The sequence below is a fragment of the Numida meleagris genome, chromosome 5 (assembly GCF_002078875.1).
Source record: "Numida meleagris isolate 19003 breed g44 Domestic line chromosome 5, NumMel1.0, whole genome shotgun sequence".
Lineage (NCBI taxonomy): Eukaryota > Metazoa > Chordata > Aves > Galliformes > Numididae > Numida > Numida meleagris.
The window spans coordinates 62011396-62038050 of NC_034413.1; the positions used below are offsets into that span (position 1 = coordinate 62011396).

The following is a 26655-nucleotide window of genomic DNA, read 5'->3' on the forward strand; positions in this document are numbered from 1 at the left end:
GTAGAAGTTTTAACTCTGGTTGTGTTGTCTCAAAATATTAATGAAAAAGGAACTCAGGAGCCAATAGTGGTAAAACTACTTGGCAACCTTATCTCAATGGGGAGGTAACAGGAGAGAAAACAATCATTTATCTATGACCGTGGGAACAAATATCTCTGTTTTAATGCTGAATAACCCTGTTATTTCTGCAACCGCTGAGGCCAGTGTCCACACCTGGATAATTGTCTGAAATAAAGATTTCACCACAGAGTTCTGATAGATCACAGTAAAGCTTCTGCCTATGTGTCTCTAAAGGGCTAACTTAGTAAGTGCACATGCTTACAAACCCACATTATGTCCCTAGCTGCCTCTCACTTAGTGCTAGCCTGGTTTATTATTGATGCAGTAAAGGAGAGTAAGTCTGTAGTAAAAGGATTTTTGTTTGTTTGGTTCCATCCCCTCTTTGTCACGGACCATGCAATAAAACATCTTGGCAGCTGCTTCTTTAGAGCAATATTCATTCCATTCTTTTATTCCTGCCAAAGGAACTGGCACCTTTTCAGGCACTGCAAGCTGAAGTCTGAGCGGTGAGGGGATTTGTGGCCCCGCTCATCTTCTGAAGAGGATTGACAGGCAACCAACACTGACACTGATTTGAAAGTAAAATGGCGTTCTATTTGTTCTGATTAGTGTCCTGCAGATAGTACAAAATGAATTAATAATGGCACGGACATTTAAATAACACAAGGGTTTGTGCTTCTGCCCTGGTAGTCATACTTAGCCCCTGTAACCACTGATCTGTGTCTGGTATAAGGACACCTCAGAGATGTCTCAGGCTACCAGCCTGAGAAGTTAATCGCTTTAAATACTTCAAACTCACAGGAGAGAGAGCTCTGTTCTGAACTCCTGACAATCTTTTTAAATATAGATCATTATTATCTTGTACTTCTTGCACCAAAAGTCTTCACAAAGAACTATAGGTTTAAATTATTATATTTTCATTTAATGATATTTATTCAGGAAATTCCTTAAGGCTCGTTGATTAACAGTACTGTATCCTCTGCATAATTTGATTTAAAGTGTAACCTGAAATTATCTGGAATCAACCTTTTATCTTTCCTGTTCTGTATAGTTACTAAGCCAAGCAGACAATTGTTCTTTGTGCCTTTAAAGAGTCACTGATTAAAAAATAATAATGATCACTTTTTAATTTCCACACAGAGCAGCAGTGCTAGGGATATCAAACTTCAGGGGCCAGCTTCAGTTACTAACTGAAGTTTACTTAGCATTGATGTAAGAGCAGCGCAGGAACGCTTTGATGAGCTCCACAGCTGTCTTGGGAAATAGGATCTGAAGAAATCTGAACCAGCCAGCTTGATCTCTGAACCTACCGAAGTGAAAAGAGGAACTGAAAAAAAAAAACCTTTGTACTCCAAAAGGTGTTTTTCTTGTTTGGGGTACTGTCTCTCCTTCAAGACCTGGTCATTATAGATGGGTCTGTTTTGCTGCTTTCTCAACTGGAAATGTTTGGATTCTCACTGATAGTTTAGGAACCTCTGGGAAGGACTTCTAAAAACTCTTGGAAATCCTACTGATTCCTGTAGGCTTTGAATCTATCTCAAAGGGAATGAAGAGGGTGTCAGTTGTTGTATGCAGAAGTGGAAAAGGTGATAGGATGATACAATCGACTCTCTGGAGGTAGAGGCAACTATCTGTTGTCTGGATTTATCCTGCCTGTCTTCAAGACTGAAAATGAATTATACAAGTCAGGAGCCTAATGCATAGTCTCCTTTTATAGTAGTGGAGAGACACTGGCATCTTCAGAGAATGACTCAGTCTGTCTAGGATCTGAATTGTGCGTTGGATAATTCCCTCTCTTACTCTCATTATCAGGGAAAATAATGAGGAATTAGGCCGCTCAGACCGTCGTTCAGTATATTACCTGATGTTGGGTGAGATGGATTAGGATGCAGGAGCCCAATCCTGTATGGTTCTGAGCACCTCCTGCCAACATGCCAGGCATCTCAGTGCCTTTCTGACCCAGCAGTCACTCTGCAGCAAACTTGAGAAGCCAGGTCCAGTGCTAAAATTTGCTAGTTTTACTCTTAAGCAGAATTGTCCTCCTTGTATAGCGTATCCTCTTTATTTATTTCTATCCTAGGATTGTTTGCATGTCAGCATCCCTGAAAATACATTTAGTGTATTGTTTTTGAAAGGCATTGTTGGCTTTCATCGTCATAGCAAAAGAGGAGAAAAGATCAGACTTGTCTGTTACTGATTAGGCCCACAGAAATAGTAGGGCTGCAGTGGTGAAAGAAGAGAATGAGAATTTTCTCCAGAAATATGTTTCTTTTTTTTTTTTCTAGAATGAGAAATTGTCACTAAGGACACTGAGAAAAATAAGGTCTCTGGATATTGTCACTGAGGACACAGAGAAAAATAAGGTCTCTGAATAAACGTACGCTGGAATGCAAAAGGCTTTTTCCCCTGCATCTTTAAGAAGAAACAATAACAGTAGTACTTCTTGCTTATTGTGGTTTCTTTCATCTCAGGATTATGGGTCTTCTCAAAGGTTGACGTTAAGCGACTTGCCAAAGGTCACTGAGAGCTTCATGGATAGAGGTCCTCATGTCAGGATGTCTGATTCACAAATCCCTCCCCTAAATCTTCAAAGTCATTGCTACTCCAGGTTTAGCCCTTCTGAGACTCTCTTACAGGATTTATTTGGACTATGTAAAAATGAAATTAAAATGAAATAAGGGTCTGTTATGCTAAGAAATAAATATGCTATTTTGGGCATTGGTTTGGGAGTCTAAAATAGGCATTCTTTTCTACTCCATTTGTTTCCTGTGATCTTCCCTCCCAGTTAGCTCCTCACATGGTCTCCCATCTCTTTCATGATCCAGCCTGTCACTCAAAGTGATCAATCCTCTTTCATATTGCTTTTGACTGATGGCCAACAAAAGGTGTTTTCATTTAAGTGAGGAAAAAAAACTAGCCAGACAAAAAAGAGAGTAATGATAGGTAGTTCCTAAAGCAAAACTATAACTGTGTTTTCCTGCATGGAGCAGCTGTTCATCCAGCTAGTTACTTTCCACCTCTGGCAATGAACTGCGCTTGTGACTTGAGATTATGAAGAATTACTGGGTAGCAAGGCCCAGTGTAGGCTGAGCTGATCTGGCACCATGACCTGTTTCTGCTAGCTGGTCCTCTCCAGCCCAGTCATTCCTGCTACCTCCATCCCACTCCTTCCAGCAGCTCTACCTTACCCATGGCACAAACTGCTTCCCCTCACCCTGCCCCATACAGTTGTGCTCAGAGCTCTTTGCTCTGTTAGCCTCTCTGTTTCACAGAATCACCGAGGTTGGAAAAACTACTAAGATCATCTAGTCCAGCCATCAGCCCATGCCTGTGACTACTCTAGACTATGTTCCTCAGTGCCACACCCACCCTTTTCTTGAGCACCTCTAGGGACAGTGACTCCACCACCTCCCTGGGCAGCCTGTGCCAGTGCCTCAACCTCTCTTTCTGAGAAGAGATTTTTCCTAATGTCCAACCTGAACCTCCCCTGGCACAACTTAAGGCCATCACCTCTCATCCTATTGCTGTTACCTGGGAGACCCCCACCTCACCACAACCTCCACAACAGCATTGTAAAGAATGATAAAGTCTCTCCTGTTCCTCCTCTTGTCCAGACTGAACAATCCCAGACAATGTTGCTGTACCTTGCTTCAGCAGGTTCCCTACCTAACTAATGTGACTGAAAGGTTCTGGTGTTTCTGTCCTTGGAAGACATGTTGTGCACTGTTTAAGAGAGAACACAATGTTTTAGCTCAGAGGAGGCTTTTAAGCACCTACTTTTGTTTCATATTCCTCACAGAGAACTCCTAAAACAAAATCTCTTGTTTGTTTTTTAAAGTTGTGATCTTTGGATTGCAGTTCTGGAAGCTATTGCCTAGGCTGGGGTGACCCCCAGGCATTTTTAGACCGAGCTGTTGACCCAAACTCCTGCATACTATTACAACTGTAAGCATTCTTTTATGTTACGCTATGATTCCCTTTTAAGAAAACCGTCCTTCAAATGTGGAATCATGTAAAACAAACATATTTCAGGCCTGTCCACGGGTCTTTTAGATTTCTCCTCCCTTTGGTCTGATAGTTCTTTGCTTGTTTCTTCTTTCCTGCCTTTGGAGTTTTTTGGATGGGATATGTGTTGAGGGACGGAGAAAATTATTTTTATTTTTGGCTTCAGTCACACACAAACATTTTGACCTTGAGATAGTTTCCTTCCCAAATCAGCATAAAAACTTAGAAAAAAAATCACAAAACAAACTTTTTTTTTCCCCTACAGCAAAAAGTAACTTTAAAAAATCAAAACTGTATTTGGGGTATTGCTCCTGCTTGCTTGCTGCCTCAGGTTTTTCAAAATGTGTGAGTTGCCAGGAATCCAGAAGAGTGGGAAGGTCAGGTTAAGCAGATACCATACGCTGGGAGCCATAAAGCCAGGAGAAAAAAATGTAAGAAAAACTTAGTTTTTTTCACAGAACACTTCAGTTGTGAGGAAAGTGAATTTTTCATTATGAAAAGGTTCTCTCAAGGAATGTCACTGTCCTTCATATTGCCTACGAGTCTCGTTCCTGGAGTCCTTTCAGTGGCTTCTCTTCTCTCTTGAGCAGCTCAAGGTTGCTCCTTGATGAAAGGACTTTTCCTAAGTACGATCCTGATGGCGCATATATCCTAGTTTATTTTTACAACAACTAGTCGGTCAGGAGACTGAGGACTCAGCATCCATTTGTTTGCCTGCCCACCAACAGCTCCTTGTTGTCATTATCCACGGCCTCCTTTGATCCATCTGTAAGGTCACTGGCTCTTCACCCTTCAAAACCCTTGTGAGATCCATTTCTGCTTTGAGCTGTAGAAGAAATCAGCCATCTGGTTATGAGTAGGTTACACAGCCGTGCAAACAGCCTGGGCTTTTTATTTCAGTTCTGCTGTGTCTTTCGTGCCCCTGATAGCTAGGAACTGCCAGGATGAAGAACAGCCACTCCTGGCCTACAGGGCACTCTCTTTCATCCTAGTCCTCCCATATTTCCTTCTCCTCCATGGTTTGCACTTTCATATTTTGCCTGTAGTCTCAAATCAGGTCAGAGCCTGCTTGGGGCTGGCATGATGCTCAGGGGGCTCAAGGAGCTCTGACCCTGCCAGGGGTGTTTGAGGGTTCTGCAGTACTCTACCACCTGTTGAATTTCTCTGTTACTACATACCAAGATCCATTTGCCCCCGCTGAAGTTTGTTCCCATACTAAAATTGTCTTGCTGTGTGCCCTGATTATAAGGCTTGTTAAATGAAAGTGATTAAATCATCTGTTCCCGGCAGTAACCTAAAGGAGTGCTTCATTCAATATTCTGGTCAATCAGCATTTTTCCCCGTGGTGGAACAGACACTCAGTGCAGTGAGGAGTGTCACCATTGGGCCTGGAGCGTAGCACTTGCATTAAAGACTACTCTGTTGTAAAGCTCATCCTTGCTTTATCAGTCCTTTCTAATTGTTAATTGCCGTTAGACATCTTATTTAAACTAGAAACAGTTTAGTTGGGTTGATGCTATCGAGCTGTAGATAGTACTCTCTTAATTCACATCTAAATTAGTAGTGTAATTTCTGTGTAGAACAGCGATAGCGGTTCCAAACGGTGACCCAGAGCACTGAAATTAGAAGCCAGCCATGTAGCTTGCTTCTTTTCTGTTGAGCAGATGAGCTGTTAGCCGAGGTGTGTGCCTACCTGCTTACTGTTGTACTGTTACACTTATGCCTACACTAACATTTATGCTCTGGTTACAGCTGGAGCTGAAAAACATGTAGAAAATGTGTTCAGGGTTTGTTTTGTTCTCCTGAGCTTTTAGAGGCTCCCACTGAATTGTTAGCAGTAGCAGTAATTGTATCATTATCTCAGCCTGGCAAAGTATTTTACATCAGTAGATTTCTTTCTCTGTTTCACAAACAAGGGAACAGAGGCAATGAAAGGGGCCATCAAAAAGAGCAGGGATGGAAATGTGGAGAGCAGTCCCGATTTGAGTCTTTATCCATTCTCTATTAGTTTTGTTTTGTTTCCTCTCTTGAAGCCTGTAGGCACATCTGTCACTGGCAGAGTTAAAACCAACTGTGCTCTGTTTACAACATTAAGGTCAATGTACTTTTCTGACGAGTTCACAACACTCCTTTGGTTCCTCCTACGTACTTGCTGTACTTCTTGAGGACCTCTTACATTTCAGACAGTCCCACCAAGAAAAACAATCAACGAAACAAGTACGTGCAAGGACATTTCACGAGACAAGAAGCACTACTCTTTCAATTGCAAACATTTCTCTTCAGAATCGGATGCTTTCCCCTGCAATGAGGCAAACTTCGCAATTAGCTGTGATGATAGCTGTCATTAATGACTACTGTCAGCACCTGGGAGGTATAAATCAGAGCTTTCTTTGAAAAATCCAGATTAGCTGGGTCCTGTAGGTGTCATGACTTACTACCAGGACTGCAACTGCTGATTTTCTGCTGCTCTGATGCCGGAGACATCAGATACAGAGGTACCACAAGATGTTAAATAATCAATTGAGGATTTGAGAAAGTCCCTGGTGCACCTGGTCACAACATTATCTGAGCATTGTGAACTCAACACATGAAAGGTTTCTAATATCAGGATATTATTTTGTCAGTTGGCACTTAGGAGCTGTAGAGACCAGCAGCAGATCAGATGAGCTGCTCTAGTAGGAATTTCTGTCTTGAAAAATCTCTCAGTGAGATCTCCTGTGCCCTCTTGTGACTGAGCTTCCTCCAGAGCCCTCTCCTCTGGGGAGCTCCTGGCAATTGCATTTCTGGGGGCTGTTTTTTCACAAAGCTCTGACTGCATCTAAGCAAACAGCACAGATGGAGGAAACCAGACTTAAGGCTGTAGCCTGGCCCAGCTCTACCTGACCTGGTGGTCGTGCCCTGTGAAATTGGTCTGAGAGTATAAATGTGAAGTAAAACATGGACACCTGGGGAAAGTGCGTTAGCCACTGAGAGAAGACTTAGGAGGAGAAGAATCAGTGCTCCAACTAACACTAGAGTCAGCAACAACCAAAACCTTCTCTCTGGCCTAAGAAAATATTTCTGTACGTTGTCCTTGATAGGTGACTGGCATCTGATTAGTTGTATTGCAGATTCATCATGCTACAGTGAAGTGCCAGGTATGTTTTCCGAGTGTTGGAGAAAAGACTCACAAAGAGCAACACCAGCATCATTGCACCAGCCTTGAGAAGCCTCACGCAGAGCACAGCGGCATCGTTCTATGCTGATGCAGAGCACATTTTCTGTGTCTTGCACAGAAGGAACATGCACATATGTCGTTATTTATAGCCTCTCCACCCGCACACGGCTTTGAAAACTTGCTCTAAAAGAAGTTCAGCATTTAAAGAATACAACTGGTATTTTTTTTTTAACCTGATGATTTTTTTTTCTTTTTTGATTTCCTTAAAAAAATGTTCTGGGAACATTAGCAACAAGCCAGGCATCAAGGAAGAAACATTAGTTCTTCATTTGTCTGTCTATTGTTCTCTTACTTGGAATGTTTTTAGAGAGGCAGTTGCCAAATTTTATCAAGTAAAACATTTAATCAAGAAAATGAAAGATAAGTGGGATGCATTTGATGAATGGGAACTTTACCAAAGGAAAGCTATGTTAAGTTGAACAAAGACCTTCCTCAGGGTAAGAAAAGCATGTGTATTTCCACTCCCTTTTGGAGTGCTTGCAGTGTAGGTGACCGCAGTTAGTGAAGGCTGCGTGACCTCAACTGGTGACCAGAGGAAGTGGGCAAGTACTTCTCTCAGAATGCCCAGCCTACACCCAGCCTACTCTGCTGGAGCCTCAAATTCAATGAGCAGTTCCCAGGAGAGACACATGATAAACACTGCACCTCCTTAATTACTAGGGCTAGGATCGACTGTCTCCTCTGTATGGATCACACGAATCATATCATGGAATTATATCATAGAATGGCTTGTATTGGAAGAGACCTCCAAGATCATCTAGTTCCAACCCCCAGAACACACTGCATTCTCACTTCTCCAAATACTCATCAATTTTAAACCATCAGAGTATGGTTATAGATGTGAAAGGCTTTGGGTGAACTCTACAAATACATAATGGCCATCTCTAGAAAGCAGTGACAGTGATTTTTGCCATGTAAGCCTGTGAAACGGTAAGGAGTTAAGCTAGGGTGTGGGGACACTGCTCACCTCCCGAAGTGAGCACCCATGCCTGTCCATGGGAGCAGGCAAGAATATTTGTGACTATTGTACAGTTCTGCATTAATGTGAAGGCTCTTTGGGGTGAAGGAGGGATGGAAATAGAAGAACAATGCCATTGCAAGCTGGGACCTGAAGCAGCAAGTAACTAGACTGTTAGAAAAGTTAAGAGCAGTCTTGTTGGGGCTCAGGCCATTGCACCATGGAACATATTTAGGATATTTTCACTTATTCGTCCTGTTAACTTTTGAACCCTTTCACAACAAACTCCTTTTGCATCCTTTTACATTAGGAACTGCTAAGAAGAGGGTAGCCATGGAGAGTTACTTTTCCCATTGAATTTTCCAGTGCCGGAGTGGCTGGGGATCAAGGGATCACACTGCAGGGTGAGATAGGTCCTTGACTGACCAACTCCTACAGCGCTGTTTCCTGATGGGCTTGTGAACGTAGGGTAGCTGTGGGTTCTGGAAGCAGTGAGGAGCCTGGAGAAGACTTTATCTGTGTGCTTTTGCATATTGAGAACTTTCTGGTACCTTTCTGTATCTTCTGCATTTGCGGTCCCACATTCAGTAGTTGTATAATTTACTCAGCTGCATTCAGTAGTATCAGCTGTGCTGTGCAAGGCTGCTACCACTATAAAGAGCAGAACATGGATGTCTTGCTTTTGGAAAACTAATTTATTATTTTTTTTTTTAACCACGGGGGTTAGATTTTTGTTTTTGAAATGAGAAATTGTGCAGAGGTGAACCTTCCACATAAAGTCCAGGAAGCTCATAAAAACACCTACAATCTGATTTCATGGGGACTTCATTTTTTTGGCCGAATGCAGAGGAGGGAATAGAGTAAGTTTTAAAATGTTATAATTGGCTCTGCATTTAATTCTCCTTAATTTAGTTGCTCTGTGCAGCAGAGAAATACTGATAGGTCTGTAAGGCTGCTTTTCCTTCCAAGGGTAAAAGGGACTGCATGGCTTTTCTTTTTGAAAAGACCTCTTTAATTATGTGGTGGTATTTGGAATAACTACAATTAAAGGGGAAAAGCAGACAGTGATTAAAAGAATCATACTTAACAGCAGCTGCATTCGTTTTCTGGCTTTTGAAAGAGACCCAGGCATGGGTGAGTACATACTTACCACATGGAGCTGTGGTGAAAAGGAAAGGTAAAGTGGAGGTGACAAACTTCTGGGTGACTGGGCAGCCTGATCTGGTTGTTGGCAACCCTGCCCATGGCAGGGGGCCTGGCACTAGATGATCTTTAAGATCCCTTCCAAGCTAAACTATTCTGTGACTTCAGGGAAGGTTGTTTATTGCAGCATTTTGAGACTTTCCTTGAGAAAAGACTGAGGAAGTATCAAAATTCATATTTGTTGTCCTGTCCTAAGTGCGCATAAATCAGTGTAGCTCTGTCAACTCATTTACACCATCTCTTTAAAAAATAAACAAAACTTCCAAACCTCAGATTGCTTGGTTTGTGTGATAGTGGGATGAACCAATTAGGTCTCAAGTCAATCTGAAAGAGATAACGTGTATGACCATCTGAGCTGAATTAAATACAGAAGAATACAGTTAGCTGGCCACGTTAGTTTGTAAAGATGAATTAGTTACAGACATATAAACAGGTCAAGCTATGGTCTTTCAGGTTTTCTAGATACATGCTTAGCAATTAGGCATTTATGCTACAGTGAATTTGGAGCAATTTTCAGCTTATTTTAAAGCTCTGGTTTTAAATTGACTGTCTGCTTAGTTGTGTACAGCATCCGTTATGTTGTTTACTATTTGAGATATTTTAGTATGTTCAAGTATTGGAAAAGGTCCCTAGAATCCCAACCAGATTTAGAGCCACATATTGCTAGAGGCTGCAGAAACTTAAAATAAAGGCAGCTTTCACTCCAAACACTTTCTCTGTCATCCTTGCTTGTTTTGACTGCAAGTGTGGTTAATGTCATTTTACAAATGAGGATGGAGGCAGGGAAGTTGAGTCATTTGCTGAACTGCAGTGCTGGGCATTGAACCAAATCACTTGAATTCCTGTCTACTTTTGATATGAAATCCTTGTTGCTTTTTGCTTACTTTTGGAAGCTCTCACATAATTCAACATGATTAGCCAAAAAGAGTGAAGAGAGTAAGGTACTGCTCCCTTCCACTGCAACAAAACTACATTAGCAGAGCTGTATCTGTACATTAAGAGTGCATTAATCCACATTAGCTTATGCAGCCTGCAACAGGCTGTGATATGAACCGAATTTATTCATATATGGGACACACAACATTGTATTCCAGTGTACGTCTGGAAGCTCCAATCTGCTGGACATGTAATTAGACCCTGCGTAACACCTCTTATGAACAGGGGGTCTTTATCTATGTCCACCAAGGACAGCTGAAATTTTGCTGGGGATTATGGTGGTAGTAAGATCTGCATCTTAGGGTCAGATACAGATATCTCTGAAATTAAAAATGATGTTTAGGGAGCCAAAGATGATTATTCTGGTTTAAAGATATGATTGAACTTCATACCATTTCTTAAAAATAATATTTTAAAAAATACTGTATCTCCAAGGTTAAATTATAATGAAGAAATAAGTGAAAAAAAGAATCTCTCTTTTAATTAGGGTTTAAAAACCACAAGTGAGAATGGCTGACTTTTGTTTTGGGTTCTATTATGAACCATTAATAATGGCAGGAAAAGCCAGAGGATAAGTTCCTTTGTATTTTGGTGTATTTTCTCAGCTAGACCTTTACTTGACATTACCCTGCTGTGACAGGGCCAGGGATAGAAGGGAAAAGAAATCTATTTTCAGCTATGATTTAGAATACAACATAGAAACTGTGTTTTAATTGAAATCAGACTTGGTGTGCATTTTAGTCATTAAAGAGGATTAGAATATATTAAGTCTCCACGAGTTGTGGTGGGTTGGGGAGATTTTTTTATTTTTTAATTTTCTTCTGTTTGTTCTTTCTTTGCTGGTGCTCTTGCTGCCACAAAATTCTCCTGGAGGGCCTGGTTGGAGGCCAGGGCTTGGGCTGCCTGTGCTGGCCTTTGTTGAATGACGTTACCTGCGAACAGACATGATTGCAGTGAATGGAAGTTGGCAGTCACACAGTGGCTACTGCCTCCACCCAGAGATGCAGTGGTCCCCCTGGCAAGTGAATGTTTGATCACTTGGAGGCCCTTTCCTTTTACCTCCCAAGAAGGGAGTAGATTGCGAGTATCCTGAGAACACACATACTTTGAGTCATATGCTCATAAATCCGCGTAGCGCTATATAGTATGCTACAGAAGTGTTCATAATAGTAGCTACAGAAAAGGTAAAGAGGAGGTTGGATTCTTGAGTGGACATGGTAGAGATACTATAAAAACATAGATTTTGAAGTGCTATATGGTTTCCAGGTATCACACCAGAACTCTAGCCCACAGTAACTCAAGAGCAAGCAATAAAGTGTTTGAGGTAACGTGATACTGTTAGGCTTCCTTTCACTGATGTGTTTAAGGCAGAAGTGTTTGAAGTTAGGCAATACTTACACACCTATTTGAAATAGGGTGGGATAAATTGGATATACTTCATTGGAATTGCTCTGGAATTTATTGCAAACTTGCTAGAGGTACGAAAGATTTAATCTAGCACTCTGAGTTACACCAAATTGGTACCATTTTAGGTGAGATCAAAATCTGACTCAACTCTTTAAAGTGGACGATGGTATCATTTATTTTCAGTTTTCAGAGTAACCCAGTTTGACTCACTATGGCAGCAACAGTGGGACTTAGAGTAATGAAGATTTTCTCAGCCAAGGCACTTCTTCAGTGGGTCATCTTGCTCCGGAGCAGTTAAACTGTTCAAAAGGGGCCTGGGTCAAATGCAGAATTTGAGGTGCCCCATCACTGCTGTTACAAAACACTGTATCTCATTCATGTGGATTTAATCACCAGCTGAAGTTTCTCACCTCCTTCCTGTAGCAGGGTTCAGTGGCTGGTATGTTTGACGAAATCTCTGCATTCTTCTCCAAGTCTTTCTGATTTCATTTTTCATGTATTGTTGCTAAAATAAATACAGTTTACAAGAATGTAGAAACACAGGTTTTCAGCTAACTTTGGTAACCGACATTGTTCCTTAAAGTAGTGAATTCATTATTCCTTACATGCTGTTTTGATGCAAAATGTGAGCAGAGCATAAGGTCTTGCTGGGAAAGAGTTATAGAATCATCTGGGTTGGAAAAGACCTTCAAGATCATCAAGTCCAACCATAAATGTGATCTACTGAGTCCTTCCACTAAATCATATCCCATAGTGCCATATCCACTTCCTTGCATGATCACCCTCTCCATAAAGAAGTTATTCCTAATATCCTCAGGTGACAAGTCCTATCACTTGTCACCTGAGAAAAGAGACTGGATTCCAAAGAATTTTTTTAAAATAAAGTCAAATGAAGTTATGAGATGCTTCTTAGTTTTCACATTTACTGATTAAGAAAGATACCTATGGGAAGAGGTTGCATTTTCAAAGAGCTGCATTGAACAGTCTGCCCTTTATAAATAGTGCCCGTTTCATTTTTTATGTAAAAATCAAATTAGCCTTTTAAGCTATTAAAAGAATTGACCTTAACTGCACTAATGCAATCATCTCACCCATATTCCCATCATACAAATCAGCCTAGAGGAAGAGCAATTATCATCCCAGAACTTTGCTTAATTATTGCCTGATTGCTTCTTCAGCGTTCTTTCTTTAAAATCATCCTTCTTTGTTTATTCTCATGTTTTCCTACCTTGTCCAATAGAAACTACCATCATCCCCTGCAAGTGGACTCTCCAGTACACTTTTCCATGACCCCACCTGGGCGGTATTTACTTTGCCAGTCTAAGACCCATGGTACGCCATGGGTCTTAGAATTGCCATAGCCAGGAGTTTGATCATCAGCAAAACGGAGTAAGGAGAGACCTCTGGAAGAGTTCCTCTTCTAAGCGTGGGCTTCTAGTGCTGTGCTCAGATGAAATCTGTCTGAATTGCTGCTCTTGTTCTTTTTGCAGTTATACAGATTATTCATAAAGAGACACTTACAGCTATTCTTCCTCCAGCTAGCACAGTCAGCTTCCTGTAATTGTGCTGGAATTTTCTTTAATTTTCTTGGTGGCCTGGGCTTGTTGCTTATTTTCTTGGCACATCAGAGGAAACAGAACAACTTATTTATTCCCATGGCAACTCAGGGACTACCTGGAGTAACAGCAGAAAAGCAGAAACTACCCCAGTCCACTCTCCAAGAGCAATTTGGTCAGTAACATGTGGGATGGGAATCTGCCATGGTGGGATTTGAAGTACTGCATTGTCCTCCAGTCCTGTAAGAGAATGTCTGTGAGTTATGAAGTTTCCTAAGTGATTCTGGCAGCATGCTTGGAGTTGTGTCTCGGACTTATAACTAGCATGTTTTCATTAAGTGGTATTATATAATGGACTGCAGCCTGGACTGGAAAATGCTCTCCTGCATGGGAAGTGTGGCCTGGCAGTGGTCAACCTGTGTGTCCTGCAGTTGTGCAGGATCTGGATTTGCTCTGCTAAGAGCTACAAAGTAGGAAGCAGCACCTGGCTCCTGCCCCAAGCAGCTTTCAGAGTAGTGGAAGTACAGGAGTAAATGTATACTGGGAAGAGACTTAATATATGCTGGAGTTGCAAATTTCAAGAAACACCTCTGATGATGGACCTATCTGAAGCACAGCACTTTAATTCCAGCAAATTCACAATTTTCTAGATATTTTAAGAATAAAATAGCTTAGCAATAAAGGACAATTGTGAATGTAATTTGGAAAAGATGTAATTTGGAAAACACTGTATTTTTAACAGCTTCTTCAAGCTGTTTTTAAGGAGTAACTAAATTATTTGAACTAAACCACTCTAACTTCAATGGCTAACTGTATCTCAAGACATTAATTTTTGGCAGTTGAGTAAGTTACGTAGTCCTTGCTTTCAATTAAATTGTTAACGTTTACCTTGAATTATTGCACAGTTATTCTACTTCTGAAAACATTTCCTTTCTTTGGGGTTAGGAAGAATGTCTCCAAATCCACTGACAGGTAGATGTTTACTGTTTCTGGTGATTTCAGGTTTAATTATGACCTTTCAGAGTTGTTCCTGCATTTACTGTAGTCTAATTACTCAACATTTCTCATTGTTGTCACTGGAAAGTAAGGGCTGCTGTACCTGTCTTATTCTTGTACCTGATTTATGTTCTTGCTGTTGCTTTGCCTGTTATTCTGTATCTCAACTCTTAATGTAATGCAGACTTTCTGTGCCTTATATGAGGGAAGCACTGATGTAATATTTCCCCGTGTTTGCAAATTATTGTCAGCTTGATAAATGGCAAATACTTTAATTCTGAGGATTGGTTTGTTGGGGCTATCATGCGCTGAAAACTGGGGTGATCAAATCTGCTATTGTGGGTTTCAGAGCCACAGAAAATGCTGTTAAGTGAGTTATTTTTTAAGAAGTCATAGTTTGCTTTCTTGTGGGAATTGTGAGTGAGGTGGAGTTTATGGAACAATTTGAATCAGGATTTTTTTAAGAGGAGGTAGAGGCTGGGAAATCTGAAACAGAGCACTTAGAGGAATGGCGTAGGAAGGAGGTGATCAAATAGCTCATTACAAGCAGTGTCATTAGTAGATAATTCATAGATTTTTATCTTGTCTTCTCACCTAACGTTGATTTATGTATGATTTTATCACCTCCAAGGGGTATCTTGTATCTAATCTCATAAGCTAAACGACTTGCAAACCTAATCGATACTTGCATAGAAGCCTTCAGAGGGCAGCCTTCATGTTACAGGAAGGATCTGGTGCATCACGAGATGGTGCCCTTCCGTAACAGGCAGCAAAAGATAACTGCCCAAATGCAACACGAGACAGCCTGTTCCTGGATGAGAGCTGGAACAGAGGTTTGTTTTCTATGGATTAATGTGGTAGCACTACTGATTATTTGGTTTTGTTGAGATAGAATACCCATATTTGGAGCAGAACTCTGGTCTAGATTCATTGCTTTTGTTTTCATCTTTGTTTGAAGTGAGCATCACATGTTGTATTTCTTGTTTTGAATTGCAGTATGTACTGGAACATCTCTTTGTAAAATAAAAGCAGCGATCTATGTCAACAGTCATCTCACAGTGACTAAAACAACACGATGTAACATTGGTTGGGATGAACATTTAACTGTTGCGTGATCGGTATTTAAATGCTATGAACATGAACAAGTTTTTAGAATAATTTGCTGCAGAATTACACTGAGTGGCTATCAAATATTAATGGGTGGAAAGCATACATACTGCAAACTAGCTTCATATCAGGCATTATTTAAATTAAAGCCATTTGCAATCTTTAATGTCATATGTAGAAAATGAGCCCTCATTAGGAGTTTTTTTTCAAAATTGAGTTTTGATCTGGTTCCTTTTTTAATAGATAAATTAAAAGGAAAGAAGATGTTAATGGAATTATTTGCAGACTTTCAGTGACACAAATGCTAGAAGGCTAACCTCCAATAATTACTGTTATTACAAGTAACTTACGCATTTCTGGTCAAGAACATATTGCAGAAGAGCTCTTTCAGCTCTTTCTAGTACTGTTATTCTCTGTGTATTGAGGAAGAGAGAGAAAAAGGGTGGAGATCACATTCTGTAATTCTCCAAGATGACAGCACCAAGCTCAATTTTTCAGGTGTTGCAGCTTGTAGCAGACCCTGAACAGATTTAATCTGAATGTTGATGGCTATAATAGCAGAATTGTGCCAGTGTCATTGTGAGAAGGAGCTCCAAATGGATGGCACTCATATGGTTGATCTATTTTTAAAATAAAATCTTCTTTAACTCTCGGTATATCAGATTTGCCACTTTTCTGTAGGGTTCAGTTACATTTGGAGCCGAAAACCTGGTTAAAGTTTGAAAGGTGCATTCTGTCTATGTTTTATGGCCTGTAGTGAAGGATTCTTAACCTTTTCTTTCTGGTTACTCTGATATTTTCTCCCCAAATCAAAATCAATTTCAATTGATCCCTCCGTCATGCTTTTGGACTCACTCAGGGTGCCTCCTGATGAAAATCTACTATTTGTGTGATATCAGCTGCCACTGGTTTTTAGGTTACACAAGGAGCTTTTAAGAGGAGGATGCTTGCTGTAGAAGATTCCAGATTTCTGGCTCCCATTCCCTAAAATTCATTTATGGGAAAGTAAATATATAATGCCTGTCAGGCTCAAAGAGCTAAACTACACTTCAAAACAAATTGAATAGTAAGGATCCAATAATCCTAATTTACCAGCAACATCTATGAAAATTTATCTTATGTTTGGTCATAAGGGACTTTGACAGATCTCCATGTGCTTACCCCCAGCAAACATAAGGCAGTGTCTCTGCAGCTGCTTCATCCTCACCCCAAGGGTTGCTCTCTGCTGCCGAGACAGGACAGGTAATTGGATGTTCTTCTCTTTTGGCAGGTACTGGACTGGATTGAAAATCACGGGGAAGCCTTTCTGAGTAAACACACGGGAGTGGGGAAGTCGCTGCACAGAGCACGTGCGCTGCAGAAAAGACACGATGACTTTGAAGAGGTAGCACAGGTAAGAGTCTGAAATACTTTAGGGGAAAAAAAAAAAAAAAAAAAAACAGCTGGTATTTTGGGAGCTTTGTAAATTCGTGCTGCTGTCTTCAAACATCCGGAGCTGACCAGGATCCCATGTCACAGCTCTGAAGGTTTGCATGCACACTGTGAGAGCATGGCAGCAGCGGGAGTTAGCACTGGAAAATCACCACAGCATGTCTGTGCAAGTACAGTGTGTCGTGTAGGAGGTTTTCTTATTTGCTTCAGAATTAGAAGGGCAATCATTACAGGTAGTTATTATTAGTAGTACAGGATTATTATGTTACAGTTATTATTATATTTCGGCATGGAAGCAAAATTCCTTTTTGAAACGTGCTCATAGCTGATGTTTAAACATACATCCAGTCTTTACTTACAGAATGAAATGAAAGGGGGACCTTGATAAGCTCTTCCAGGGACCGATTAGCTTCTTTTTCTTTTTTTCTTTTCTTCTTTTTCTCTTTTTTCTTCTTTCCTTTTTTTTTCTTCTTCTTTTTTTTTTTTTTTTTGGCTTATGACCAGACATTATCCATTCTCAGCTCTCCCTGTCAGATCATGTTACACTTTTTGTCTTAGGCTGAAGCAACATCTATGAGAAATTGGTCTCCAGTGAAGGTACCTCTGCACTGGGTATTTCAGATAAAATTCTGATTGATAAGCTCTGCTTTACATAGGATAAATGCTTTGCCTTCCTGGTGCACTCAGGCAGGTTTTTGCTTGCATAGTTCACTATGGCATAAGACAAAAAATTTATTAGACTTTGGCTTTGTTTTTCTGCGGTAACTTTCCCATGTGTTGGCCTAGTTTAGTTTTAGATGTTCCAGCAACGGGGACATAGCTCTTTCACTGCACTCCAAGGGAAGCTATTTCACTGCCTGACAGCAGCTACTGGCAAGACTATTATTATTTTTCCTCTCCCTATGTTCAATTTATATATACATACATATATATAAAACCACTGTGTATATCCCTTATGTCTTGTTTATCTCCCTTAAGGAGGTAAATGCCAAGGAAGGAGATGAAATAACAGCCCTGAAATATCTGTTGAATGTTAGCATACCTCCCTGAAGTGCCCCTTAGCCAAGTTAAGCATATTTAAATCTGCTAATATGTTCTTATTAAACACTCCTTTGTTAACTATTTCTTTGAATCCATTCAGTTTGCCAACATCCTTCTTTTAATTAGATGTTCAACTATCAATGGAATACTCCTGTTCCTTGTCTGGCACACCTTTCAGCTGCAATGAGACATCTTTGCATACCATTGACAAATCATACAGTCTGAAAGCAGCAGTTCTAGATTGACAGATCTCTAAAATATTCTGGGTCCTCTTGTGGCTTTCAGCCTCCTTTCAATAGGTTTGAATTTCTAGAGTTGCTTTTTTCAAATTTATTAAAATATGCATTCATCTGGAGGTTGCAAAGCATGGTCCTAAAGGGGCCATCCAAAAATGTGAGTTAGTGGGAAGTTTCAGCCTGAAATCAACATCAGGTGCCTTTCCAGGATGAGGATGTGAGTTAGATAGCCATTATTAGATCCAATGCTAAGGGTAACTGAATGAAAATGAAGGTCTAGGAATATGCAGGAACAGGAAGTAGGTGATCTAGTGTCCTTTGTGGCATTAATGTCCTCTGAATCTCCCTCCTCTATGATGTATTAGCATCACAGCTCCAGTTCTGTCTCACATTACTGGATCAGTTTGCTCTTTTTTGTTTCTTTTTTTCCTCCTCCTTGAGTAGTACCTCACTGGAGATGTAGGAAACAAATGAAGAACAGGTGAGGAAAGACAGAAAAATAATGTGATCTTGACGATGAGATGAGAGTGAGCTGTGCAATGGTCTGCACATCAGAAACATCTGAATAAAGGCTTGCTCCACTGGTTGGTGTTATTTGGAGAGAAGTCTGTGTGTAGGTACTAGGATAAGCCAGAAAGGATTTACTCCACCTAGAAGTTTTCCGACCCCTCCTGTTAATCCTCCTCCTAAAATATCTCAGACAGTTTCCCTGTTAATAACTTCGGATATATTTCCATTCACTTCATATAGCCAAATTCTGAGTGGAGTAAAGGACATATGAATGCAGTTCACTGGATGTGAGGCCATGGGTTCTAGTGGAGGTGGGTGTTTGGGAGGAGAATGGAGAGAGGGAAAAATTGCATGAGTGTAGAGTCCCTTTTAGGTTCCTCTGAATTTGATTTCCTCACTTCTGTGATCATCTCCCTTTTACTCTTACAAAGCATCTAGTTGCTCTGCTTGGACAACTGTAAGCAGTTCTGTAAGCAGCTCTGAGTATGAAATTTATGATACTTGCTAATTAAAAATAACTGACAGAAGTCAAGCTCGGCTACCTTTCCCCAGCTTTGATTGAAATAGTTCCTGGGCCCTTCCTCCCATGCATTCTCACCACCAGAATGCTGTTGCTAATTTATGAAGCCTGTCTGCAGTGTGACACAGGAATGTGATGCGGGCAAACGGACATGGGGACATGAGCTGGGGGGAAGTGAAAGGAATGTCAGGCTTTATCCCAGGTCAAGGACTTGAGAATATAATACTGTTTGCTTTCAAAAGAATAATAGCAAGAGTAAGAGGGAAGGTCATAAATTTATCACACCTAGGGTTCTCGTGCAGAAGCTGCTAGGAAGGTCGATTTTGTGGTTGGGGAATATATCTCCTCCCCACTCTGACTGTGACCAGTTTTTACTCTTCCATATTCCCTTCCTCCTTATGCTTAACTCTTTAGAGCTGCTCCACAATTAGCTCATTTTAACTTCAGTATAATTTTACTTTGTTTTTTTCCTCAAGATAGCAAATACCTTTGCCCTAGCTGGAGTAGATAACTGGCATCGTTTATTCCTGATAGAGCCAAGTAACAAAGCACGTGTGCTAAGATCCTCTAACAAAGACTGAAGAGTTTGCCCATTTCCCTCATCTGGATGTTAATTACTGTCTGCTAGTGATCCTGAAGACAGGTGGTTTTTAAAGAAGTGTAATGCTGACATACCTGGTGAGACTGACAGTACAAGTGTTCTTGCTTCTGGCAGTTCTCTGAAAAAATAACAGTCTGCCGTACAGTACAAATTTATTCTCCAACATCTAACTTCTTTTGGCTCCGCTATATTTGCTCTTATCTCCTGCTGTTTGAGGAAGGCACTTGCAAAGGTCAGACTAGAAGCAATTTTCACGAGTTTTCTTGATATTTGCAACCACGGGCAAAAAGTTCATGTTTTTGAATGCTACATGCAAAGAGGAGAAGTGTGTCTGGGATTGCCGTGCTGAGAAATGCGCTGATTGACTGACCTGCCAAGGCACTGGATGGAGAGGTGGAACGTATTCCCTCTATGTCTGATTAGACTCTTCACAGATTTATAAATCTGGATGTAATGATCCAGTCAGGCATGGCCCAAATAGATCACCTTCCTGCACAGAGCCGCGCTTGGAAAATGTCAGTGATTTTAGAGCAGTTCACTGTGGGCAATAGGAAATATAATTTGGGGTCCCTTTCTGTCAGAACTGGTGCTTAGACAATGCTCTGGCAATTTCTTTACTCTGTTTGTTCTACCTGGAATGCACGAATGGCAAAGGTTTGAATTTGGATTAGAAAGCTGGAGCTGCTGGGAGGGAGGTTTGTGTCTTGTATGTACCTGTGAGTGCTTCTTTGCCAGTGCTGATGCTGTTCTTGGGCTGTACCCCAACCATATCAGATGGGAGCACTGTGCCTCCTGCACAGGGAAACTGGGCATTGCTGATGAGGAGGGTATCAAGATAGCAACCAAAGAAACACCATTTTTCCTGCAATTACAGCTTGTCTAGGATTGTTTGTGCAAATCAGATAGACATAGTTTGTCCAATTACGGTTGTAAATCCAAACATAATTTCATTTTAGCCTCTCTAACTTTTCCTTATTCAGTGCTTTTACCCTGAAAACCAGTGTGCTTTCCAGTGGGAAAATTATGTTCACAGAGTGCACCCCCAAATCCCTCAACACTTCAGCACTATTGAGTTGAGCTGCATGTGTTGGAAACCCTTCTCCTCTTCTCTGCATGTGAAAGAGGGGCTGCAGACAGTTCTCCCTCCTGGCATTCCCAGCAACCAGAGGTTACGGTGGCCCCATCTCTGCTCACTGAGAGCATCGCTGCATTTTTGCAGGCAGAGAATGTGGAAAGCCAATGGCAAACAGCTCTGGTTACCCCCATGCTCCACTTCTGCAGCGCTGAGAGCTTTGGGATTTGAACGAATCTCAGCAAAAGGTTCCGTAGTCCTTCTGCATTTATCAGCTTTTCAATAGGGCAGTTCACTGTATTTTCTGCAGGAGGAGGCCCACCACTACTTGCTGCAGCCTGCAGATGGCACTCACTGTGCGTTGTAAAAGCCTTCAGCTCCACTAGTGGGGTTTTGTATTTAGTACCTGTGTGCATGTTGCATGCAGCAGTTGATTTATTTTTCACAGCAAACCAAAGGCACTGATGTTTACAAGGTAAATTCTGCAGCTCCGGTGTGTGACAAAGCACTTATTCTGAATAGCCTCATTTCAAAATGTATGGAGCTGTCCCTCATTATGAAACACTGAGAAAGTAGACTGAAGGCTGGGCTGAACATCAAAGTGCTTGGAGCTTATCTGTGTAACCAGAGGCAGCTCTTGGCTCTGGCCTCACAGCTAAAACAGCTTCAGTTTAGGTGCATTCCTGTTCTTGGGTAGCTGTGCATGCCTTCCTCCAAGAGAACCTTTGGATGATGATTAAACACCTGAGCACGGGTTTTGAACCATCAAAGCTGATCTCATGTAAATGTGTCTAGTTCCTTTAAGAATCAGCTCTTTCTTCTATTCTTCTCAGGGAGATAAACATATTTCCTGTAAGGGAAGGGTTTCAGAGGATACTTTGAAAGCCAAGGGTCTGTATCCTCTACTGGAAATCAAAATCATAGAATCGTAGAATGGCTTGGGTTGGATTGGACCTTAAAGATCATCGAGCTCTGGCCCCCATGCCTTGGGCAGGATTGCCACCCACCAGATTAGGTTGCCCAGAGCCCCATCCAATTCAGCCTTGAGCACCTCCAGGGAAAATGAGGAACATTCTTCATCTGAGAAGCAGTTTGTGCTCTGGTGTTCCTGTCTAGAGTCTCCCCTTCCTCCACTGAACTCTTCATAAGATGCTGTCAGTTCTGAGTTTTCTAAAAGCTCTTGGAGATAAGAAGACCTTTAAGTGTAAGCATGTTGAAAAAATATGGTTATATTGTTTGTCATGTGAAATATCCAGTGGATCCAGTAAGAATATTCATTGCAGGTAAAAAAATGATATTCCATGATCTCACAGCCAAACACAGTTTTTCTTGAACTGCTTTAAAACTAAGTGAGGTAATGGAATAGTCAGGCCAACGCTGAACTGCAGACAGCTACTTGTTTGGCCTTCAGGATAAAAACCTAGTGCTTTCCCTTACAAATTCCAGCTCTGTTGGATGTCATTGTTCTAAAGTTTGGCATCAAGTTCAGTACTAATGTAAACCAGCTAGGCATAAATTAGGAGCCCAGGCTGATAATGAGCACTTAGGGAACACTGTCTCAGAGTGGGTTTATTATTATTATCACTTTTATTTTATTTTTTTTTAATTTTGTGACCTACCTGGTTGTTGGGTGGAATACCTCACCAGAGATACTGGGTTTCTCCCTTTGAGTTGGGTGGCCAAAATAAAATGTAGGATCGAATATTAGGCTGAGACAGGAGAAGGCAGGCAAATTTATTAAGAACTGTGTTTAAAGTTAGTAGTGTAACTGTGGTTCTGATAGTGCCAAATGTTATGCTAAAAAGCAAAACACTGAGGCAGGCAACAAAAAGTCAGCCCCGTATATATCTTTTTCATCGTCCTTTGCACGGTCATTAACGAGTTCTGAAGCTGTAACGTGCAGTTTCCTGCTCGCTCCATTTATGCAAATATATTCATTTCTGCACAAAGAGGACAAAGTGCCCGCTGGCAGCAGATGACACCGCAGTACGTGGAGCGGGAGCGCTGGGCTCCAGAACTTGTGGTGTCTTGTGGCTGGCGGCAGGCTGCCAACCCGGCCTGTGGACAGGTTGTTTGGGGGGGTTATCTGGGTGGGGACATGTGGATCTCAAAACTTCTGACAGCTTAGTTAGAGGGCCAGATGGTTCATCAAGGAAGCAATAGCGTAACTTTCTGCATGAAGTCCAGCGGGTCCTGGTGACTCAGGGCTGGGATAGTGCAATTGAATGGGTGGCTACTGGTGCTTCACAGTCTATTGATAAGGGGGAACTGTGTTTAGAGAACCTTGTAGTGGCACAGAGATCTTCCTGGCAATCGCTTGAGAGCTGTTCTTAGTATGGCACAGCTCTGAATTTGCATCGCAGCATATTGCTCCTCAAGCTAGAGATTATTTTATTTCTTATTTATTCTCTTCAAAAATCACCTGACAAGTGGATCTTTTCTTTAAACTGCCTGCACAATCTTGAGGACTGGTAACAATCCATTTTTGACAGTTGCCAGGAGCGAACTTCCTATGGCTGATTTATTTGGGTAGGTTTATTCTTGTGTCTTTAAAATGTGTTCCTTTTGTTTGCCTGTAAAGGCAAGCTGCTGTTCCCATGGCAGACTGGCAGAACAATGAAGCTATTTAAGAAATATGTATTTTTTAGTTCTAGAAGTTCTAGAAAATTGAAATTCAGCTGTGTGGGGTGTTCTGAGGTTTTGAATTCATCTCACTTGGAATCAGAAAAGAAAGCCAAAATTTCCTGAAGAATTCTGGAATTTGTTTGCTCAGGACCATACATTTCTTTAAGATAACAATGGAAAAAAATAACGCTGATGCATTATATAACATAAATACTAATGATACATTTGGTGTTTTACTGATGTCTCAACTGAATAAGCATACAGCTGAAACAAAAGCTGTGTACTACTGGAAATTTCTCTGAAGTGCACACACTTCATGAACTACTGCTGATCTGACTGAACTGTGTACGCTGGTGAAAACCAGTGTCACCTGAAGGCTCTGGATCCCCTCTGACAATTCTCCCACGTGCTCTTCTTATTGGCAGGCCAGTGGGCTATCAAACTCTACCTATTGATTCGGGAAGATTAATTGCAGCAATGTCCAAGTCTCATTTATAATGAAGGTGGACTAGTACTCTCAGATCCATTTCTTGTAGCCATTAATAGAGGGGGGGATTCAAGGTGACACCGTGTGGGCCAGCCAGTCGTGTCTTAGAGAGAAATGGCATAGCATTAGCCTCAGCAGCTGTGGCTCACCACAAGCATGATGCTTTGCAGGTATTTGGTAAAGGAAATTTCATTTAGGTTAAGACAATATCAAAGAGATTTGAATTCAGTAATTCAAAGTAATTTTTAAGGCCAGGTGGTAGGTGTTCATTATCACCGTGCAAATATTCTGCAAAGAGGCTAACCAGGACTAATGGATCACAAGATTTAGAGTGCAAGTTACAGAGAAACTGCCCCATAAGCCATGTCACTATGCACCGCATCTAAATGTTGAAATGGTGACTCCACTGCCTCTCTGGGCATTCTGTTAATTCATCAACAAGCATCAGCTGGGCTGTCCCCTACTGTGCCTTTCTTGCTAAAAGGAGCTTGTTGTACAACTCTCCAAAGTCACAAATCCTTCAGAGTCATGCTTACAAAAAAACTTGACGGTACTAATGGGCTCGTACCACCTAGTGTACTTATTAAAGTAATTTAAAAATTTACTTATTAAATCTTTAATGTTCTCTTATTTCTCATATCAAGCATTCAAGTTGTCTAAAAACAACATTTGCATTATGGGACCATTCCAAATGTTTTATCTTGATATTTTCCCAACATTCTATTGCATATAAACCTATTGGTAAAATTTTTTGCCCTGCAATAAAGTTCAAATCTCAGTTTCTCCTGTATAGAAGTAAGGTGACATTGGTAGGTTTACAGAGGCCTTTAGAATAACGTGTGTGACCAGGGACAAAAATCCTAATGTGTATATAAATAATTCACTTGTTAGTTCAGTGTGTGTAATTGAGCCAGTAATATTTCCCTCCATAACTACAGTCTGCAAGGTCTGGCTTTGCGTAGCCAAGCCCCAAGAAAGCACTGGTTTGTGTCTCTATGAAAATGGCATATGGTTTGAGGCATTTGGGCGTCTTTGTTTAGGATCTTCTTCAGAGAACAGCCACATGCAAAAGCCCGGGCTCCTTTCAGGCCTCAGCCTTTGCTGAGGGAGGGAGGGAACCTCTGAGACTGACATGAGAAAAGCAAGCAGAATCAAACTTGTCATGTCACTGCATTTCAAATGGAGCTTGGTTGGGAGAGAGGAATTGCAGAATTTGTGGAAAGCCAGAGAAACGGAGACGGGAGCTGTTCCTGACCTGTCAGTGGATGTGGGCACGTGTCTGCCTGGCACGGTTGCCTGCATTAGCATGCAGCTGACACAGTAGAAACCAGTATGTGCTGCAGAACAATGAGTGCATGCTCTATTAGCAAGCAGCCCACATTATTAGAGTGTTTTGTTCAGTGCATCAAGGTTGTTTTTTCCAGGCAGCATAGGTAACTCCTCATGACATGAGTGCGATTTGGAGCTAAGCAGAGAAGGGAGAACAGAGCCTGCTTTTGCCTCCCCCAGTGTGATATTAGCTCTGCACAGTATAAAAGGGTGTTTGTGACTCATTCCTACCAGGGAGCTGAAAGCGCAGCCATCATGTTACATGTGTCAACCTGAGAGCTTGTTGGTGGTTGTTTTTTCCCATGGCCAGGAACAGAATTTGGGTTTGTCGATGCCCACACACCGAAGTGGGGTGCAGTGCTCACCGTATTGACTTAGAAATAGATGTTATGAGGGGAGAGAGGTCTTGTACAATTTCATTTCTTATCATTTTAGTGAAGCACATGAACGAGTGGTGGATGCCCCATCCCTGGAGACACCCAAGGTCAGGCTGCACGGGGCTCTGAGCACCTGATTGAGCTGTAGTTATCCCTGTTCATCCCAGGGAAGTTGGACCAGATGACCTTTAAGGGTCCTTTCCCACTCAAATGATTCTGTGATGCCATGACTGCCAGCAGGAGAGGAGGAATCCCCCAGCACAGCCGGGGCTGCGTGGCCATGCCAGTGCAGAAGTGTCAGTCAGCTCAGCAGCATGTGCGCTCCCCTCTGCGGCTGGTAACTGGGTCACTGGGTCATTTAACCATCGCAAATTTAGTTTTCTTACAGCAGCATGTAAATGTGGGACAAGAGATGGCATATCAGAGCACAGGGCAGAATCCGATTTGTGTGCTAGGACATGGACATGAAATAAGGAGATTATGCAGGACTGGGAATGGCGAGGGGAGGGGGAGCTGCTGCTTGGCCCCGCTTGGTATCCAGGATGGGAGTGGGTGCCCAAATCCTTCTCCCTGGGGTCTGGCACAACACTGGGGCACCAGGAGAGCAGGCAAAGAGAGATCAAAAGACAACTCTCTGTTCTTTATTTTTATCTCATATAATGTCCAATCTCATCATCTGGGGGCTTGGTTTTTAGAGGAAGGGGGATTGGATGGAGGGAGGGAATGGTTTGGCAACATTAAATAAAGAATACGCTAGAAAGATTTCAGGATTTGGATGGATTTTTAATAGTAAAAATAAATTGGCAGATGTTGATTATAGAGGCAATATCTCCTATGGCTGCAGTGTTCCTGGAGATCTGCTACATACCAGAAATCAATACAGTTTTATAGCATTGAGATTTCTGGTGGGGATACAGTTCTGCACCAAATCTCTCATTGTAAGTCATTATTAAAATATATTTAGCTCAAACCGTGTGTGGC

General features: G+C 41.5%; 1 protein-coding gene across 10 annotated transcripts in view; it reads left to right on the forward strand.

Annotated features, from left to right (window-relative positions):
* The window catches only part of KALRN (kalirin RhoGEF kinase), a 459310-nt gene that overhangs the window by 236761 nt on the left and 195894 nt on the right, over positions 1 to 26655 (forward strand). For all 10 annotated transcript variants that reach the window (XM_021400221.1, XM_021400222.1, XM_021400212.1 and 7 more), the window contains exon 10: positions 16716 to 16838. In XM_021400221.1, the coding sequence (XP_021255896.1) occupies positions 16716 to 16838 (123 nt within the window). The remainder of the gene's footprint in view (positions 1 to 16715; positions 16839 to 26655) is intronic.